Below are 21847 nucleotides of genomic sequence, written 5' to 3' on the forward strand. Positions count from 1 at the left end.
CAAACCTGTTATTTACTCAGGCTGTATTTTCCTTGGAGTTTTCATATCTTAAAAAGGTTAACTGTTAATTGCAGTGCTTGGTTGTAATGACAAAGTTATCAACTGAAAGAAAAAATATGAATTCCCAGAAAGCTGATTGTGTTCACCCGAACGTTGCATTTTCAGTTATCTTAGAAAATAATAATGAATTCATTTTAAAAATAACCATTTTCATTCTACATTCTAGGGAATTGCGTACATTTACAATCTTTTCCCATAATGGCATGGAGACCATGGTGGTTGATGAGAAGCCTACAGGAAGTTAACGTTTTTAAATTGTACAAATGTTGTATTCATTTAGAGATAAATAGCTTTCTATTATATTGTATATTATGTTATACTTGTCACGGTCTGCGGAGACAGGCCGTGTGGTGGTGTGTGTGATGGACCCAGGTGCGTACACAAGTGAGTAGACGGGAGTGAACTTAACAGAAAGCGAGCCTTTATTATGGCTGAAGACAAAGTGTACAAACACAACAGGGATAGCGTGACTAAACTAGACTATAACTAAACTGGGAAAACTAGTACTGTGACAAACTAAGAAGACTCAGAGACTATGGTGATAACTGCAAAGACCGACCGTGGGAACACAGACGACGCGACACAGACTGTATGAAACACAGAGACTAAACACACATGAGGGATGATCAGGGGAAGTGGCCACACATGGGATCACAGCTGACACACATGAACCTAAAGACAGGACAGGAGAAGTGAAACTAAATACACTGACATTGAATACAGACTTTCAAAGTAAAACAGGAAACATGGAGATTAGACATGACATGAACTAAACATAACCACGCAGACATGACTCATGACAGGTAGATGCACGAACCAGGGAGACTGAGTACAGGGGAAGATGACAGAAATGACAACATGAACTTGGCAACATAAGACACACAGACATGAAGGGCAAGGGAGACTTAACACAAGGGTAATATAATTACAAACGAGCTAGAATAACTTAATGAACCTAAACAAACAATAAACATCAAAATAGACTAAACACAAAACACTGGGTCGCACGACCCAGGACCATGACAATACTGTGTGATAGACATGTAACCTATCCAGTGTACATCACTGGCAGCTGGGATAGCCAGCACCATCCTGAATATCTCACAGGACTGTTTTCATGGTGTGAAACAGGGATCTCAGTATGATTTTCTGTCATTTATTAAAGATTTGCCAAAAAAAAGAGTTTAAACAGCTGAGAAGAATTCTGTGGCTATACTTGTGAAAGTTCCTCTTTATGTGAAGAAAGTAGAAGCTTTGAGAAAAGCTTAACTGGGATTTGACTGTTGGAGGTGAAAGAGCATCCGAAACTTTTGATTTACATGAACAATGGGAACCGGCAGAAAAATCTTCCCAGAAAAGCAGCTGTGGAGGTGGAGGAGTTAAAGCAGACAGGAGACATCTGACATTAAGCTGAGGGTTTGCTTGAGGCAGTGTAAAGTTGTCTGACTTGCCCTAAAGACAATAAAGATGCCGAGGTGTGAACATGAAAGCAATTTGTAAAATCTGAAAAGATATGTTTTGATGTGACACATTGTCAGAATGGAGCTTTAATTGAATATGTTTTTATTTTAAACGTCTCCCTGGTGTGAGAAAAGCAGGCCTCTATTAATTCTCCAGACTACTGTTTAAAAAGTCATTGTGTGGATTTCAGCAGTGAAATTTTTTATATTTGAGGGAGGTTTCCAGATTATGCTAAAGAGATAACAACAGATCGCTTGTTGACATATTAACAAGCAACCTGTTGTGTGAATAATGCCATCAGTAATGGGTCATGGTAGTGATCAGACACCAAAATAAAGCTATGGAAGTGTGAAGGAGGCACTTATTTCTCAGACAGGGATGTTCTCTCTGGCTTAAAATGACTTGATCATCATGGATATGTTTGGCAAATATCTTTTTTTTTTCTGTGTGATGTTTTGCTTATGTTGGAAAAAGGACTGAAGTCAACTGGATTTATGAAAAACTACATATGAAGAAATTACCAAGTTTGCAAGTATCTTTATGACTCTGTGTTATTGTACCTAAAGTATATTCAACCAGCCTATGAATATCTTGATAGCACTATTATGTTAAATTCATTGTAATTTCTGCTGCCCACTTGGTCACTCTTAAATAATAAACTTTTAATGTCAGTGAGACTTTCCCCTGGTAAATAAAGGATATATAAAAGTCCATTTACCCCAAACTGATAGCGGCTTCTATGTAACAGGAATGTTCTTTCCTGCTCAAAATTTCTTTTTTTTTCAGTGTGGAAAATACCGGAAGTCCTTTTTGGCACAACACCTGACTCTAATTAAAACCCTCCTGACGCAGGTGTGATCCTCCGCCAGCCAGAGGCCTCTCGCTGTTCTCTTTTACATGGCGCCACGATAAAGAATTAAATCGACCAGGTGGTAGCTTATTTTTATCAAACGGTACTCGTTAAAATGAAGGTACCGGAGGAGGAATCCATGAGTGACATTTTGAAGCGGCTGACGGGCGAGTCCGCGCTCCCTGTCTACTGCAACATCGAGAAGTTCAAACGAGGACGGGACAATTTATACTTCGTGGCCGAGGACTTCAGCCAAACTGTGAAAAAACGAGAGTTGGTCAACGCCAAGGAACGAATGAGAGTGAGTGTTTTAAAAAGTAACTCATAACCACAAATGAAGGACTGGTAGCAAACCCTTAGAAAGAGGGTCCTGGAGCCATTTTTCATCCACTGTGTTTTTTAATTTCAAGCCATTTTCACTGTGTTGAATAGAATATAGCCAAATTTGCCAAACATTTTTTTTTAAAAAACATTTTTAGAATTGCGGTCTGAGTTCATTAAATTAGCTTAAAATAAGCTACAAATATGCATCCACCTTTGGTCCTAGAGCCAAAAAACGGCCCATTGAAAACCATTATAAACGCTATTTTTCATTTCATTTTTCATAACTAAATGTAGTGCCATCGTCAAAGTGAGGGGGGCACTTTAGAGTCCGGGCCTTAAAATTTAATTTTTTTAGTTGTCCACCAGGTGGCGCCCTTCATATTTCAGCATTGAACGAACTCAAGCCAAAGATTCAGATTTTGAGCATGTCTTTCTGCTTTAAAAAGGGGGGAGTGGTGTTGTGTGTCACTATCAATGACCTTTATATTTAAAAAAAAAAGGTCTTTATGTCAAAAAAATAAAATAAATAAATAAAATAATAAAAAAAGACACACTTTTTTTCAAAAGTATTTTGATGGCCAGACAGGCACACTCCAATGCAAACAAATTGAATATAAAAGCAAGAACTAAAAGCAAATTGGATTTTATTTTCCCCTTAAAAATCATTTTTTTAAATACAGCTGCGGTTGAATGACCTGGAAGTAGTCATTGATGGAAAGCTAAGATACCGCATTTCTAAATAGACGCGCATTGAGCAGAAAACGGAGATGCTTTCAGCTCACACTGTTAATGGATCACGTAGCGACACCAATTATCTGCAAATTGTGAGCGAAGAGGAGATCGATTGGAACAGCCATTGGAGGATTTCGACAAACTGGCGGACAATGACTAGGCTCCGGACGCTCCAGCGTACAGGTCTGACTCGCCGTGTGCCAAAGTGCGCACAGAAACACTTTCGCTGTCCTGAGTACGAAAAGTGCTGACGTTGTCGTTTGAAAAAGTATTGTTACATTACCATTGAGTTTGGGAGTTACAACAAAAAATGATATTTTTAAGTGTGTGTGTGTGTGTGTGTGTGTGAGAGAGAAAACTTTATATGAATATTTCAGGGAGAAGTAGTTTTAAAAGTAATTTAAAGTGGGGAAAAAATATAATATTATAGCACTTTTTATGGTGTGGTCGATTTTTGGCTCTAGGACCAAATAAGGCAAGGCAAGTTTATTTGTATAGCACAATTCAACAACAAGGTGATTCAAAGTGCTTTACAGAGATATTAGAAACAAGAACAAATAAAAAGCATGATTTAAAATTGATTAAAACAAGCAAATAAACTAATTAACAAACAAACAAACAAACAAAACAGTATATAAAATCAAAACAGATCAAATCAGAACAGTAGATAAAATCAGTAGTTAAATGTAAGTTTTGAAATTTAAGCTTAAAAGTGTGGATTTGGTGCTTTATTCAAATGCAGCTGAGAACAGGTGAGTCTTCAACCTGGATTTAAATAAACTGAGTGTTTCAGCTGATCTGAGGCTTTCTGGGAGTTTGTTCCAGATATAAGGAGCATAAAAGCTGAATGCAGCTTCTCCGTGTCTGGTTCTGACTCTGGGAACTGATAAAAGACCGGATCCAGATGACCTGAGGGATCTGGAAGGTTCATACTGGGTCAGGAGGTCATTGATGTATTTTGGTCCTAAACCATTCAGAGCTTTATAGGCCAGCATCAGAACTTTAAAGTCTATCCTCTGACGGACAGGCAGCCAGTGTAAGGACCTCAGAGCTGGCCTGATGTGGTCCACTTTTTTGGTCTTAGTGAGGACTCGAGCAGCAGAGTTCTGAATGAGCTGTAGTTGTCTGACTGATTTTTTTAGGTAGACCTGTAAAGATGCTGTTACAGTAATCAAGCCTACTAAAGATGAATGCATGGACTAGTTTTTCCAGGTCCTGTTGAGACATCAGATCTTTTATCCTTGATATATTCTTGAGGTGATAGTAAGCTGACTTTGTTATTGTCTTAATGTGTTTTTCTAAGTTTAGGTCTGCATCCATCACTACACCCAAATTTCTCGCCTGGTTTGTGGTTTTTAGATGTATAGATTGAAGTTCTCTGGTGACCTGTAATCGTTTTTCTTTGGCGCCAAAGACTATTACCTCAGTTTTGTTTAGCTGGAGAAAATTTTGGCACAACCAGTCATTAATTTCCTCAATGCATTTACCAAGAGCCTGTACAGGGCCTCGGTCTCCTGGTGACATTGTGATATATATTTGTGTGTCATCTGCATAGCTGTGGTAGTTTATTTTGTTGTTGTTTATAATCTGTGCCAGTGGGAGCATGTAGATGTTAAACAGAAGGGGTCCCAAGATGGAACCTTGGGGAACTCCACATGTGATACTTGTCTGCTCAGATGTGAAGTTACCTATTGATACAAAGTATTTCCTGTTTTCTACGTATGTTTTGAACCAGTTTAGTACAGTTCCTGAAAGACCTGTCCAGTTCTCCAGTCGTTTGAGTAATATGTTGTGGTCAACTGTATCAAATGCTGCACTGAGATCCAGTAAAACTAGGACTGACATTTTTCCACTGTCTGTATTCAGACATATGTCATTGAACACTTTTGTCAGAGCGGTTTCAGTGCTGTGGTTCTGTCTAAAACCTGACTGGAAGGCATCGTAGCAATTCTGTTTTAAGAAGTAACTGAGCTGTTGAGAAACTGCTTTTTCAATGATCTTACTTAAAAACGGGAGGTTTGAGATCGGCCTGTAGTTGTTCATTTGTGTCTTGTCAAGATTGTCCTTTTTCAGTATAGGTTTGATTACAGCAGTTTTTAGTGGTTCTGGAAACACACCTGATAATAAAGAAAAGTTGACGATCTGTAACAGGTCTGACTCTAAAGTCTTTGAGACCTTTTTGAAAAAAACTTGTTGGCAGGACATCTAAACAGCAGGAGGAGGAGTTCAGTTGACCTAGGATGTCCTCCAGGTCTTTGCTGTTAATAGGTTGAAACTGTTTCATGGTGTTTAAACAGTTTTTTGGTGGACACAGTACATATCCTGGATCTGCTGTTGATGTACCAATTGCTTGTCTAATTTTTTGGATTTTTTCAGTGAAGAATTTGGCAAAGTCATTGCAGGCCATGGTCGAATGAAGTTCAGCTGCCACTGACACAGGAGGGTTTGTTAGCCTGTCAACTGTGGAAAATAAGACCCGAGCATTATGACTGTTTTTAGTGATGATGTCAGAGAAGTAGGACCTCCTTGCATTCCTCAGTTGTAAATTATAATTGTGAAGTTTCTCTTTATAAATGTCATAATGAACCTGGAGGTTTGTTTTTCTCCATCTGCGCTCAGCTTTCCTACACTCTCTTTTTTCATTTTTCACCAGTGTGGAGTTTCTCCATGGAGACTTTTTCCTTCCAGAGATAACCTTCACCTTAATGGGAGCAATAGTGTCCATTACATTTAACATGTTAGCATTGAAGCTATTGACGAGCTCATTGACTGACCCTCTGGGCAGGTCAGGTGTTAATGGGAAGACCTGGTTAAAAATTGCACTACTGTGTTCAGTTATACACCGTTTTGTGATCACTGTTGTTGATATATTTGTGTGGGCTGAGATTTTACTTTCAAAGAAAACACAGTAATGATCAGACAGGCCCACATCAGACACAGTAACCTTTGAAATGCTCAGGCCTTTGGAGATCAGTAGGTCAAGAGTGTGTCCTCTATTATGTGTGGCCTCTGTATATAAGGATGTTTTTAAGGACCTTCCAAGGGTTAACGGCTCACTCAAGGAGGGAAGCTGTTAGCAACCTCACAGCTAACGATGCTAGCTGGAAAAATAGATGTTATTGTTCATTTTGGGAATAATTTGCTGCTAATTTCTCAAAATAGACTGACGACTTTATTGTCCAAGCAGAATTGCAAGTTTAATGTAAACATTTCGACTCTCAATAAAGTAATTCCCCCCCCCCTCCTTAATCTGTGCCACTCCGCCCTACAAGGAGTCCTCGGCTAATGTTTTACACAGAGCTGCACTACACCATTAAGGCACATTGTTTGGCGCTGAAGTTCGCTCGAAGGCCTGCATCTTGGGTTTTTTAGCAGCTGTGTATTAAGTGCTAAGCATGACCGCTTTATGAATGCATCCTGGCATTAAATGGTCTGAAATGGACTAATTTTCTTGGAAATGCAGTTCTCCTTCGTTGTTATATTAGAGATGTTGTTTTTGGATGTTTGAACAATATTATTAGAATAAATAATGATGATGATAATAATAGCGCTGATATTTGCATAAGTAGTCCTGCTGGGGTGCTGAAAGTTGCCTTTGTGTTTAATTAAAAACTACCTTTTTGTATTTCAAAATTGACAAGTCTGTATACAACTCAGTGCTGCTTACAATCAAATAAGTATGAATACTTTAGTTTAAACCGGGATTTGCTCCCACAGGGCTTAAATTTCTACAAGAGTATCAAATTGTGACAATCGCTCCTGCTTCAAATCCTACAGTTTTCAGTGTTTGCTAAAGCACTTCAGCCTCTCTTCGTTGCAGATCAGGAACTTGAATACCATGTTCTCTCGCTTGAAAAGGATGGTGCCACTGATGCGACCAGACCGAAAGCCCAGCAAAGTGGACACACTCAAAGCTGCCACAGAATACATTCGACTGCTGCTTGCAGTTTTGCAGGAAACTGAAAGTGTAAGTACTGCGCTCGGCAGGACTCTCTGAAATGACAAGTGTATTGTTTTCCAAGAGCAACACTACCACTTATTGTGAAATGTTGATCTGTGTTTTGTTTTCGTTTATTTTAGGATGATGGCAGTGGGACTGATTTCTTAAAGAATGCAATCGCCTACAGTCAGACTGAATGCCTTGGTAGTGACTTTTGGCGAGTGGATGATGTAAGTGGTGTCTGTTTCTTCAGTAAAGGGACGCTGTTGTATCAACCTACTAATGGTGCTAATTCACATTCAGAATGTGCATACATCATTAAATGGAGCGTCACATACATACTAGTGCTTTGGCCTAAGTTCCTGCAGTTTAGTTTTGCATTTGCATGTCTGTTGGGTTGATTTCAGGTTAGTGCGTTAGCCATTAACACCTATCCCCATTCTTTGCATTGAGAAACTCTTTGCTGAAAGTAAGCCTAACAGCTTCCAGATCATTTATTCTGGCCATATGGCAAGAAGGTCATCACTGCTTCAAGCACTGTCTATATGATCTGGTCAGAGAGCAAGGACGGAAAGCAGTGCTCTGCCCTTGAAGAAGAGACATCTGCCCAAGATGAAGAAACTTCCTCTCCAGAAGATGAGGGGACAATCTCCAAAGAGGCTGACTGCATCACCACTGAAGATGAGTACTAGCCAGTGTGTGAATCCTCTTCTTTGGGGGAGGATTGGGGTTTGGGGGCATGGAGGTGGAGGCCGAGCAGCTGATGGAAAAGAACATAGGAGCATTTTCTGAGACCGAGGAGCCGGTGACTGAGTGGATCCCTCATGAAAGGAAAACCATGTGGGTCCCACTACTGAAGAGAGACTGCTCTACAATCCAGTACCCACTGGTATCAAACCAGATGTCACCCTGTATGCAGTTCCCTGCACTAGCAGCCTGAGATCTACTTTTGACTTTTTTTATAACAAAGGAGATCTTTTAGCTGCTGTGCACCCTTACAAACCTGCACGGGAGGCAAAGGTGTGAGGATTGGAGGATTATAGATGAAGTGGAGATGTGAGCCTGAACCAGAATGAAGCAATACGTAGCATGTTGGATGACAACACTGGAAGTTCTCAGGAAGTAAAAAAGGGAAAGGGGTTCAGACATTCAATAATTTCCCCCAGGGATCAATAAAGTATTCTGATTCAGACTCCAACTGACGGAGGAGCTCTGAGGACAACGTCTTTCCTTCGGGCACCTTGGCACTGAGGAACTCCTCAGATGAAAACTGGCACAGGGGAAACAACCCAGAGCTTCCTCCCCAGCTCCTCCAGATGCAACAGAGGAAGATTTTGTTGTCTGTCTTTGGCTTCACCAAAACTACCACATGCCAAAGCAACGGAGGAATGTGCTTCTTTTGACAGCAACACACAAGGAACCAGCAGTCAGTGATGGGGAATAGAGGATGCCTAGAAACAAGAAGCAATCCTGGACTACAATAGACACAAATACAGCTTAGATAACTTGGAGAGGATGTTGGCACCTCAAGTTGTTGAAGGAAAACTAGCTGCTGGCTCTTTTCTCCGATCTCCTGGATGTCTTGGGATATGATGCCTTTGTCCTGCCGGAAACAACTTCACTGAAGTGGGGGAGTGCTCTACAAATGAAGAGCGATCCTGGGAGAGCTGGGGCACATGCTGGTGACCTCAACAGCTGCAAGACACCCTTGTCCCTGATTCTCAGCCACTTCTGCCATTGATCCCAAGATACAGTAGTCTGAACAGGTGTGACCCACACCCCACCAATGAAATGAGAAGAAGGTGCAAAAGGCGCACCTCCAGGATTGGAACAGCAGCCCCTTGCACCAGGTGTACAGGGTGGGCCATTTATATGGATACACTGTAATAAAATGGGAATGGTTGGTGATATTAAAGTCCTGTTTGTGGCACATTAGTATTTGTGAAGGGGGGGCAAACTCCTCAAGACGGGTAGTGGCCATTTAGAAGTTGGCCGTTGAAACCAAGCACACCATTGTTTTTCTTGTGACATTACCAATAAGTTTGTGTCACATGGCCCTCTTCCTATGGGGGGGGGGGGAGTTGTATCCAAGATGGCTGACTTCTAAATGGCCACCAATTTTATAGCCTTTTGTAGACTTAAACAAGGGGTGCCCGTTTTTGGCCACGAGCAAGCTGAGAGGGAGTTTTTATGTTTTTGCTTTGAGGTTGTCTTCCAGCTAGTGCAGTGGACAAACTGGTGTTTAAAGGGTTAAAAATGTAAAAAGTAATAACCATCTTATATTTATGAAAAGAACTGAAGTTAGTTAAAAGCTTTATGCAGAAAGAAGGGTTTAAAAAAAAAAAAAAAACCCATGAAAATAATAAAAATTACAGACCTTATCTGTTGGCTGGAAGGTTAGTGATTTTGAACAAACCCGGAGGGTTAATACATTTTTTTTTCATAAAGCCGCAAGCAGCAATAAACCATTCGTTCCTGAGCAAAACATAAAACTACATCAGCTCACTGTCAAAAGTATATAAATATTTATTACAAAATATTAGCATATTAAATGAAATTATATCTGTTAGTGGAGACTTTTCCAGTGTGTTAGGGTGAGCTATCGTATCCAACATGAAGTGCAGCTTTTCCAGGAAAGTGCTAAATGAACAGTCACACTTTTTACCATCTCATTTGATTGTTGTTCTGGTTTAGTTGGTCTTGCTTTACTACAGTTGACCAGTCACTGTTCCCAGAAATGAATGTTTTATCTAACTGTGCTCTTTCTCCCTGCCAGTTGCTGAGCATGTCAGAGGAACAAATTGATGATGGATTCATTTTACCCCCTGAACCGGTGACAGACGATGGAGAGATGACCAGACTGATGTTGCAGCACTGTGTGATGCCAACATACCAGTTCATCATCCAAGTAGCTCCTGATCAGCCTGCGGTAACTCATCAATGTACTTCATGTTTTCAGGGGTCGGTGTTCAGCCTGTCAGTCAAAAAGAGAGGGAACCTCAGTCTGGATTACTCATCTGATTTGAGGCTTACTACTTATGTTTTTTTTTTTTTGTTTGTTTGTTTGTTTTTAAGTGCAACAGTGCACACATCTGCAGGTCTATAGCTAAGATTAGAATTTTCAGTTGAGTCCCACGAGGCAAAACCAAGAACTCTGCTCATGCTAAAATGCAGCAGTGTGCTTGTTGACATGGTGACTCTGGTCACTTTTGACCCCATAGCCTGTACTCCGTCCTCCCTTGGGACACACAGTAGTGGGGTTAAAATAAAGACTAGTAGATAAGTGACATGAAATCGTGGTGTGTGTGTGTGTGTGACCTAATTTAAAAAAAAAAAAAAAAAAAAAATCTAAAAACGGCACATCTCTAAAATTGGCCAAATAAAAGCTCAACACATTACACTGGCATAATTTAACAACTAAGCCAGAATGCACAAGTGGTGTGTGGGGGGGGGGAAACCAAGTACACAAAGTAAATCAGGGGTTTATTGTAATTTTTTTTTCATTAATCAAGTTGCATACAGAATTGACCCTGATATATCAGTGACAGCTGGAGTAACCTTTCAGAAGGAAGATGGGCAATGTTTATGCAGTTCTTGGAAGACAAACCCTGCAAACAATAGGCAATCACATGTTTAATTCCACGAATGATCTGGCAGAAACATTCTTCAATTACAGCTGACAATCGGCGCACAGCATTTGATTGTCTTCTGAGTAGTGCCAACATCTGAAAGGTTCAAGCAGTCCTGACAAGTGCCTGAGCATCTGATTGGATAATTTAGGTGAAGAGGTTTAGATAACGCCAGAGCGAGGGTTTTATCCCCGCACTTATGTCATTATGCTGTACACAGAACTATTGTGACAAGCAGACTTCAGTTTTCAGTGTTTGTGCATCAAATTATGAACATGTAATCCTCCTGGACTGTAAGAGTGAAAAATTGACTTTTATCCAGCAGAGGAAATGCTTAACATTGTAAGGACTTGAACATTAACTTTTTTTTGTCTTCCAACAGATGTCTCAACCTTGCTAAGCAGTGTTTACAGCAGCTGATGTGGCCTGATATTGGACACCTGCCAGGTTTGCGTTTTGAACACTAATATTAAATCAGTTTACAGAAATGCAAGTGATGAAATGTTGGTGGGATCAGAATTTAATGATCAAGAATGTAATTGACTGCAGATCAAATCAAGTTGGTAAAGGCCCTGAATGATTAAATATCATTCTTGCTTTACTATTCTAAAAATATATGTGAAGTACAAAATTACTCAATGTGTACAAATGTTGCCCTCATGTGGTCTGAATGAGCATCTCAGAATGATTAAGGGTGTGAGTACTACTATATTCTAATTGGGCCTGATTTCATAGAATCTTTGTGTGTAATGATGTAATTGCCCTTAATTTCTTTTTTTCTTCTCTCAAAGCACTGGATGTGCATCACATAAAGTAGCCTATAGTTGAGTCTTTTTAAAAGTGTTGTTGCACTGCCCTCTGGTGGAGCGTTCCACTGTCTAATCTGTAGTTTCTGTTTCACCTCTGACCAGGGTACTAAAAATACCAGATTAGCTGCCGTTTGCATTGCTGATTTTTAGATTCCTGAATGTGAATTAAGGCTTCCTACAGAAACTTTTATTTAAATGGCTCGTAGTTTTAAGCGGACATTCTAGCCAACGCAACAGCTTCCTTTGAACACTCGTGCTTCTACAAGTGGTGTGACGCAGCGCCACACAGGAGTTATTCTCACATCACTGCTGTGAATAGAACTCCAAAAAGGATGTATTAGAACTGTTTAAGAATAGATGGATAATGTTGAATTAATCACTTTAGTCTACTAGAGAACTTTATTTCGTTGTTAAAACATGAAGATGTAAAGCATGTAGTATGTGCTTGTAGTGTCTTATCCTTCATATAACATAAATGATAAACAATGCTGATTAAACACATACATTTAAAGGGAATTTTAAGATTAAATGAACTAAAACAGTTAAGTGTTTGGGCTTCGTACTCTTTACATGTCCAAAGTTGACTATAACTCGAGTGACCTCGACCTGAAGGTCAGATGTCAACTTGAGAACAAGGTGTAGAGGCTGATGTTCACCACTGGCTGCTGCCAGGATTTTTATACATACTCCTCCATTTTCAGGGGATTAAAAGTAATTGGACTCCTGAAGTTCATAGGAAGGATAGTGACATAATTATTTCAATGGTCAAGAGAACCAAATTTTCAAAATCATGAACGCACTCGAACAGGTAGACAGATCATTGTCAATCTACAGTCAAGAGACATGTTTGTGAATGTAAAGTCTCTATGTTCACAAACGATCCTGGTTTCACTCAAGAACAGGAAGCACAGGTTTGACTTTGCTAGGATACAACTGAAAGAGCCTGATCGTTGTACACATGAAACGAAAGTTAACTTGTAACAATTTGAGAGAAACGTGTCAGCATAAAGTCTATAAAACGTGTAGGTAATGTTTTTACATGGCTCATGTGTGGATGCCAGTGAAGCAGTCACTGATGACGTGAATGCTGATAGAAGCAGGGTGAAATGTGAAGCGTACAGACAGGACTCTAGTTTAACTCCCCCCCCCCCCCCCCCCCCCGGCTTAACACCACAGCTTTACATGTTCACTCCATACAGACAATATTGATTTGTAAATGATTAACAATCTCGTCAACAAGTTCCTTATTTGGAGCACATTTCTACAAGACAGATAAGTTACCGTATTTTTTTTATTTTATTTTTTGGGACCATAAGGCACATTAAGCAAAACAAAACAGTCAGATAAGTCAAACTTTAGTCAACTCATTCGTCTTGCTTCCTCCACTTCTGTGCCATTGATTCATTAATGTCTCGCAGCTGCTCTATTCCCATGTTCTACTGCGTGACTGAGTTTACACACATTATGGTAATATTATGTTGAAGCATGCTATGCATTATTCTGAGGCTCCTGACTACTGTGGCTGTAATGCTCTGACAATCTACAAAGCGGTGCGGCTTTGTAACTTAGCAAAGTCATACTAAAACATTTTGACAGATTTTTGAGCACAGTGTCCCACATAAAACCGGTTTGCAGTCAGTAAGCACAACCAGAATTCATAAGGTGCACTTTTGAGAACATCTTACCTTGGGCATGGGCGTCTGAGAGGTTCTGCCCTTGACTATCTCTGGTGTAGACCATGATATGGGCATAATGTGTCTGTTGTTGACCAGAGACTTTCTGAGTTGCGGAAACTTTTTTTTTTTCTCTCTCTCTCTCTCCTCTTCGGGGTACTCGAAGGGCTGGTTATGTTAAAAACTGGGGGCTGTGTGAGCTTAATGTGGTGAGGCTTGGTATTCACACTCTGCTCCTAAATATGTTGAAAAAAAAATGTGGGTGAATTGCTCGTTTACAGCGTTGAAAACAAAAACGTGCACAGAGCCGTGCATGAAATGAAGCCCCAAAGAATTTGTGTTGAATTGGTTATTATTGAATTAAATTGTTGCAGCCTGAATAGGCAAACATGTTTCTAGTGATTGATAAATGGTATGAACACTTTAAGGAAACCAAGTTGTTGAGTGTTGTGATTTTTCTTTTTAGGGTCCTGTTGCTTTGAAGAAAAGGATTGTTTTGAAGAAAGCAGACTTTCATTTGTGGTGTTTTAACCTTTTGGGGTGTGGTTTTTTTTTTTGTTTTTTTTGTTTGTTTTTTTTTGGTTGTTGTTGAAGTAAATGTTTTGATTCTCATTTTACAGATTGTATCCTTGGCAGCCTTAAAATGTAAAAGGAATTTTGTTTTTGTAATTTCACTTATGAAATTGTTTTCTGTGTAGGCCTATTAGAAGCCTGTTATATACAACACTTGTTGTAAGAGTCATGTAAATGTTAAACTCGTGTTAGTGTTCAAGAAGGTTTTCTTTGGGGGGGAAAGACTTGTGCTGATTAACAGAATGAATTTGTCACACTGCTGTCACTTGTTAATGTTATTAAATACAAGTGGAAATGTGAAAATGCATGAAAAATTAAAGACTGTAGTTCTTTGTTTCCTTTTGTTTTGATTCAGCTTTAAATATAAAAAAAAAAAAAACCCTTTGTTCGGATATTTATATTTTATAAACTCAGCAGTAGAAAATTTTAAAGCTTCATACACTTCAGTTCACTTATAAGGACAATTAAGGTTCAAAAGACCTGATGAATTCTGACCAGGTCCCTGCAGTTCAAGAGTAAAGAGGCTTTAAAGGTTTGAAAGCCTGTGTGGAAAGGCAACCCCCCCCCCCCCCCCCCAATGATTGCTGCAAAAGATCTTTAGAAATATTTAGAGAAACTGATACTGTTCTGCTTTTCAGGTCTACATGAAGAACATCACTTGAACCCTCATCTGCAGTCTGCAACGCAACATCAGCAGTTTTGTCGGCACAACCTAGCAACTAATTGGAAACTAGGGATTACCAATTGACTATTTTTGTGTAGCTCAGTGTACAGAAAGTTGGTGTGTGTGTGTGTGTCTAGTTTGTATTAGATTTTGTCATTTGATGTAATTGTTGTAGCTGGGAGTTCTTCAGCAGCCATATCATCACACTTTCCTTGGGCGGGTTTGAGTAGGTGTATACATTTCGGGTAAGTCATTAATGTACAAACGGAACAACAGAGAGCCCAAAGTTGAACCTAGAGGTACTCCAACGTTTGATTAATCTATTCCCCCCGTGTGATGTAGATCCTTGAGAAGAGTAAAAAGTCCACACAAATAAGAAGTTAATACAGTCTGTACACCTTAAAACAATCAGATCCATGAGCTCAAGCTACAGTCATCTAGGGTGTTGATACAACTCGTAACCAATCTGAACCTCAGCAGTTTTTTTCTGACTCAAGGCAGCAGCAGGAAACAAGCAGAAGTACCAGCCTCTGCCACCCACCACCTATTATTTACATCTGCTTCCAACCTACAGTAGCCATGTGTTGCCTCCAGCTGCTCATAACACCCACCTGCTCCCTCATGCAGTTTACGGAGCTGGGAAGGAAACCACACACACCTCCCCATTCAGCCTCTCGTCCACTGTTCGATCCCCATCCAACAGTCTCTTACAAAGACCATTAAAACATATAACATCCCTCTGCTGGTCTAATCTCCACCCCCACAGAGCTGCAGGCACATCACCTACGGCCTCATTTAACCGCAGTCCAGTTGCTACACCACATGAATGTTCTAAGGACCATCGACGGCCTCAACCTACAACCTACAGCTTCCTCCTCCACTTGCAGATTAAAGCAGATCGCAGGAGCTAAAGCTTCCACCTACTGCCTCATCCAGGCAATTTCACCAGCACCATGAACCCAAATAGCTGAAAAGTGATGTCATGTTTAAAACAACTGCCAACCCCACACCTACAACCTCATCCCGCACCTTTAATCTCAGCTGCAGATGCCAACAGAAACCTTGAAGCCAAATCTCCTTCAAACAAAATGGTCATGAGTAGAAATGTTCAACTAAATCCTACATAGTTCTAAAGTACTCTTGATGTGATTATAAATACACAGTGATGTGTAAATTTTAAGGAAATTAGGCTGAATGATGAAAAAAATCACATTTCTGAAAGTAAAATATCTTAAAAGAGCTTGAGCTGTTTTAATCTTTATATGATCCTTAAAATCCTGACTCTTTTTACCCTAAGGATGAAAAATGACACCCTCCCAAAAACTGCTGTAAAAGTATTACTATATAATACTTTTTTCCACTTTAAATGACTCAGTCTTTTAAAGCTACTTCAGCCTGTGAAATACATTGTAAAATGTTTTATTTTAACCCTTTAAAGGTCAGTGTGTTTACAGAGCTCCACTGTTTTATATCGGAAAAGAATACCAGCAGCGGAAAGTCTAAAAAGTACATTTCAAGGAGTGTTTTATTATTTTTATTAGGTCCTAAGATGGGTCAATGCTTGGAGGCAACATTGCTTTTCATTGATTTAATTGATTAATTGTTTGACTTGTAAACATCCATCTTCACACTCATAGTGCACGATAATTTCCAGAGCATCCTGCTGTAAAGTCTTGCCATCTCCAAAACAACTGCTCCTGCATTACTGCGCATATTTCTAACTATAGTTGCAGTGCAGTTGCATAACAGGCGTGATAACAAGGCTGCTGAAAGTTTCAAAGAAAAAAGGTTGCCTACCACAACACTGGAAATCCTACTTGTAAAAAGGTAAACATAAAATAAAGTTAATTGTGAATGTTTACACAATCAGGAGTTCTCCATATTATTGACTGTTACATAAAGCGTTATTAAACCTTATTGGCAATTTATTACTCAGTACCATCCTCATAGGTCCTTCATAAAAGGTGATAAAGTTTACTGATACAATGTAACTGTCACATCTGGGCTGTGACTAAATGCATAATTCCCCTGTAATTAAACTGAATTGTTTTCAATTATTTTATTTGAAACTACAATAATTATATTTAGCTATGAACACTTAAAGTTCACACTAATAATAAAGGGGGAACAAGTCACTCCTTGAAAAAGTGTATTTATAATGTAAGATTGGAAAATATTGTTTACCCATAAAATTATGAAGAAGTTACGCAGTACTCCTGTAAGTACTTACAGAATAATTCCCTGTAAAATACCTAAGTTATACAATACTTTTTTAATTACTCATGCGTGACATAACATTGCTTACACATGACTTAAAATTACCTACAGTATCATTATTTCTTTGTTTCCTGTAAAAACGTGACTTGTTACTCCCTTAGTGTATCTGCCTTTAAGTATTTGCATCTAAATATAATTCCATGTCACATTATTGAAAATTCCACACAGTTACAGGGGAATTCACATCCTGGCCATATTAAGTGTTATCATACCTCTATATCCATAATCTTCTCTGGTGATCTGATTAACTTTATTTGAATGGGAAGAAATCAGTTATATAAAATTGCAGGTTGAGCAAATATTGTGTTGGCCCGTAGTGACGTCACGGGAGTCTGTTTTAGTACTTTTTCAAGCTGAGCCTCCTAAAAAACACAAAGGATCAACTGCATAACCTCGTGTAGCAGTGCTTGATTGTGCTGGAGTGGATGTGTCTGCGTGGGGTAAAAACACAGAGTCTTTACATGGTTTCCAGCAGAGTCCAATAAAAGTGGAAGTGACCTGCGGCTCCTTTTTTCCCACCACCTTGTCTTTCTAGTTCAATTACAATCTGACAAACTCATTTCCAAACACCTACAATCTGCATATCCCTGCTTCTCGGGCTGTGCTGTGTTAAAAACAGAAGGTGGCGCCTGTTTGATGTATGATATTTTCTTCACTTGAAGTGGGCCTGAACGACTAAACAAAAAGACAGCGATAATAAAAATCCTCCAGGACTGTGCGTCAAAAGGCTTTACGAGCACAATAACCGAGCACACTGCCAGGATCCTCACTGTAGCGAACTGACTGGGAGTGTTTGGGGTGCTAGACTGTGCACAGGCGTGGCAGTGGGCTGGTCCTGGCTCACTGAGCGATGAAAAAAAAACAACACAGCAGGGTCGGTTGACTTGGTATCAGCTGAGGCCCTGAAACACTCTGACAAAGGAGCCAGTGCACACAGATTTGTTGCAATTAACTCCTTCACTCTGAGGACGTCTTCAGGCTGTGGGTGTGCCGCACCCACTCAGCAGACACGCTCCCGAGGATGCGCTGAGGTGAGTAGCCTACACTGCTGATATTTACGTGTAGTTATCCACGGAGAAAAGGCTGGGTGTAGTGCGGGGTCCTCCCTGACGCGTGCATGAGCGTTGTGTGCGCATTTCTCTGACGATGCCTGCCTGAACTACTTCATGTTTAAGCTGCTGGTGTTGCGCGTCCAACTCTGTTTTTGCACAATGAAATTAAGAGGCCCACGCCGCATGCAGCTTTCACGCACATTCTCCCCTCCTGTAAATGATCTCCGCAGCCAGGCTCGGTGGGTGTGAGGCTGTCTGTTAACAGAGCCTGTAATGGCAGCGCCTCTCTGCTACTTTAGCCACACCGCGTCTGCTTGTCGTTGCTTTCCCTGCGCTGTATTTCGCTCGCTAGCTGTGCGCGGCCTTTATTTGGACTGTAGTTGGGTTTAAATGTGCCTTTGCTCGTTTGGCTCACTGAGGGGGGTGGTGTAGTGTTGTGCTACCGTCGCTGGTCTCTGCCTTTTTGCAGGAGGCCATTACCGGAACCTCCGCGCTGCTGGTGCTGATGCTGCAGTGCTTGCGAATGTTGCTAGGCAGCCATGCAGAGCGCACGCGGTTTACTGGCGGAAGAAAGGAGGATGCTAAAGAAGGGAAAAACTCGGAAAACAGTTTTGTACGTTAATCCTCGTTTACAATCCTGTGTTCTGCATGCACTGCTCTGGATCAATTGGCCTGTACGCATCTCCCCCCTCCCCGCCATGTGACACATCTGGGTTCCCCCCCCCCCCTTTTTTTTTTAATCTCCCCCAGCACAATGGCAGGCCGTGACTGTGGGGTAACACAGTAGTCAGACTTCAGCGATACTGAAAAAAGAAATAGCTGTAAAAACAATGGTTTGCACACTGTACCCTGTTCAAGAGAAATCATAGCATTTATGGGGGGATTTTGTTTATCATTTATCCATCTATCGAATAAGACACTGTTGTGGTTATAATGAACCAAAGCACCTTAAAATTTAACTGTATTGTAAGCTGTATGTGAAGATTGTTTGAATTTGGAAAGATAAATAGTTTTTCCTTTTCTTTAATAAAGCAGTGGTCAGGACAAATAGAACGAAATAGATGTGAAATAGTTGTGATGAGGAATTATGATGATGTAATTCACAATGTAAGTTAGAAAAATGTTCAAAAGCATGATTATTTTTTATTTAAAAATGTTTGGTTTTTTTGTGTGTTTTGTGTAGTTATTTGTTCTTGAACTCCAGATGCAGAGGGATAGCTACTTAGCATATGCTATGTAAAAAGGGTAGGTGCAATGAACTTCAGACACCTTTTCAGCCTGTAACTTGTGTTCATCCTGTTTAATTCAATAATTTGTTGACAGTATGTATTTAAAAGAGCAGTTTGGTGGTGGTTGTAATTGAAAAAAACAAAAAAACTGTTAATCACCAAAACTGGAGTTTATTTTATACGATACTGGCAAGTGGGAATTTTGTTGTTTGAATTTAAATTGAAACAACTTAAAGAGCATATTGTGCTCATGTCCAGCTCCATACTTTTTATTCTTAGACTCAATTAGCATATGCTGAATTTTTTAATTCATGCATTATCATCCGTGCATTATCACACAAGGAATATTCAATAACTGCAGGATTCAGTAATACTGTAATTAACGTAGTTCACTCCATTTCTTGTGTGTGTCTTCAGCTGCTGGTCTCATGTGCTGAAATGCTTTCTGTGTTGATGTTTTGTCAAGTTGGAGCCAAATTTCCCATTAGAGGCTGCAGAGACATAACTGTCCTACAGAGAATTTGCAAAACTTATTATACCTCTACATCAATCTTGCATAAATGCACTTTTATTTACTGCACACTGCATTTCTACAAGACACTCTTGTGTCAAATGTTTAATATTAATGTGTCCAATCTAAAGTGTAAAATCTCACTGCTACATGTTAGCAAATTGGAGTCAACTAAACTCTGTTTATTTGTTTTTACCCAGTACAGCTGGTGTCTTTTTACCAATATTTTTTTTGTGTGTGTTTGTGTATACAAAAATTATGTGCACAATATATTTTAACATACGTCAATAATATTAACACTTAGCAGCAAATCAGGACTAAAATATGGACAGGTGTCAATTAAACATTTTGTTTTATCTCAGGCTTTTATCCCTGAGTTACCTCAAATTCATCTGAAGTGCATCTGTAGTAGTCCGCTGTCTACCTCAGCTGCCAATATGCCTCCACCTCTATTTGCTACAGAGGAGGCTGTAAAACCTTGTGACAGGAGTACAAATCGATGAGTCGATGAAGCTCAGCTGTGTCTGATGGCAGTGATACTGAGGTGAGTTGTTGAGGACATGCTCAACTTTTCTGTCAGTAAGTGCTGCTGTTTTGCTGCTGTTAGCTTCTGTTAGCCAGCATTAATGAAACCGTCTTTTGAGGTGGCACTAACGTTGATGGATTTAAAAACTTAGTGGCCAGTTGTCCAGAGACAGGAGAGTTGCATGTCCACACGGCTGACAATAACTGCAACAATATTAGGAAAAAATAAACATGTTTATGCATATTTTTATGTGTTGGAGCCCTGACTCCAGGTTAGGAGATGAGGCTTGAGTTGTGGAGGATGAGGTGGTGAAAGAGAAGTCAGTGGTGGAGAGGGAGAGATGATGAAGAGCTAAATGCACAAAAGTTAAATGGTCATATATGGTTTCTTTAAATTAAAATTATTCATAAGGCGTTTTATGCCTACTCAAATCAGATTGCTATGCGTTGGTATGACCTTAAATCAGCCACTCGTGCTTGGAAATCCTCCAATGTGGCTGAATTACAAGAATCCTGCAAAGAAGAGTGGGCAAGACTTCCTCCACAGTGATGTGAAAGACTCATTATTAGTTATCACAAACGCTTGATAACAGTTCCAAGAATGATACAACCAGTTATTAGGGTTAGGGGGCAATTGCTTTTTCACACAGACAGTTAGGTTTGGATAGCTTTTATCCCTAAATAAATGAAATCATTTAAAAAGTGGATTTTGCATTCGCTTGTGTTTATGTAATTACAAAATTGCTTTAATGATTTGAAAGATATAAATGTGATAAATATGCAAAACCTAAGAAATCAGCAACAGGGCAAGTACTTTTTCACAGCACTGTAAATGCAAATTGTGATGGAGGACATTAAAACTCAGTGACTGACCACAATTATTCAGTTTCACCACCAGAATCTGTTATGATTTATTGAAGGAATGCTGGTTTGGATTTGCTGAAAAGGTATGAAATGAACTAAATGGAAGGGAAGCCAAAGAAAATGGATCCAGCAATGCAAAATGTTGAGTCAGTGCTCTCTGCCTCTGCGCTGCTGGATGTGAATGCTCAGACACAATGACTTAAAACCACTCGATGATAGCTTTGTCTGCTGCAAATCTAACCCTCAAATGTGGAAAATCATGCACTACAAGGTCCGTGTCTTTAAAAGAGAAATGCGTGTTTAGTTTCCGGGGTTTGATTTTAAGGATAAACATTGAAGAAAAAAATCCTTAAAAAAGCAGAACGAGATTCACTTAAAAATGATCGTTTCCTGTCTGATTTCACTGTTTGGTTCGAAAGTACTGATTCAGCTGTAGAACTCAGGAAGTCGTCTTGAGCTTTTGTGAAACAAAAGTGAGGTGATGATGCAGCATGTTCAGCCATCACAGGGAGACTAATGATAGGGGGTGTAGGCAGTGATGGAAGGCCAGCAGCCAGAAGTCCATGTCTCCCTTTTAGTCATTAGGATCCTCCCTGGAGAGAGCAGCTTTCTGTCTGGTGCCTGTCAGCAGCTGGGCCCCCTCTGCCCCCTGAGACAGAGAAACACACACACCA

General features: G+C 39.9%; 1 protein-coding gene across 1 annotated transcript; it reads left to right on the forward strand.

The window, feature by feature from the left end:
• The first annotated feature begins 2471 nt into the window (after positions 1-2471).
• Positions 2472-11396, forward strand: figla (folliculogenesis specific bHLH transcription factor). Its single transcript, XM_085367853.1, has 5 exons — positions 2472-2672; positions 7248-7394; positions 7508-7597; positions 10144-10296; positions 11379-11396. The coding sequence occupies exons 1-5, from the start codon at positions 2487-2489 to the stop codon at positions 11394-11396; spliced, it is 594 nt and encodes a 197-aa protein (XP_085223979.1). The 5' UTR covers positions 2472-2486.
• Positions 11397-21847: the final 10451 nt, after the last annotated feature.

This window comes from Diplotaxodon limnothrissa, linkage group LG12 (assembly GCF_057381915.1).
Source record: "Diplotaxodon limnothrissa isolate DT_005_m linkage group LG12, D_limnothrissa_male_GT1.1, whole genome shotgun sequence".
Lineage (NCBI taxonomy): Eukaryota > Metazoa > Chordata > Actinopteri > Cichliformes > Cichlidae > Diplotaxodon > Diplotaxodon limnothrissa.

Coding starts and splice junctions, on each gene's coding strand:
- figla (XM_085367853.1), top strand. CDS start 2,487: ATGAAGGTACCGGAGGAGGAATCCATGAGTGACATTTTGAAGCGGCTG. Junction 7,395..7,507: donor TTTTGCAGGAAACTGAAAGT/GTAAGTACTGCG, acceptor CGTTTATTTTAG/GATGATGGCAGTGGGACTGA. Junction 7,598..10,143: donor ACTTTTGGCGAGTGGATGAT/GTAAGTGGTGTC, acceptor TCTCCCTGCCAG/TTGCTGAGCATGTCAGAGGA.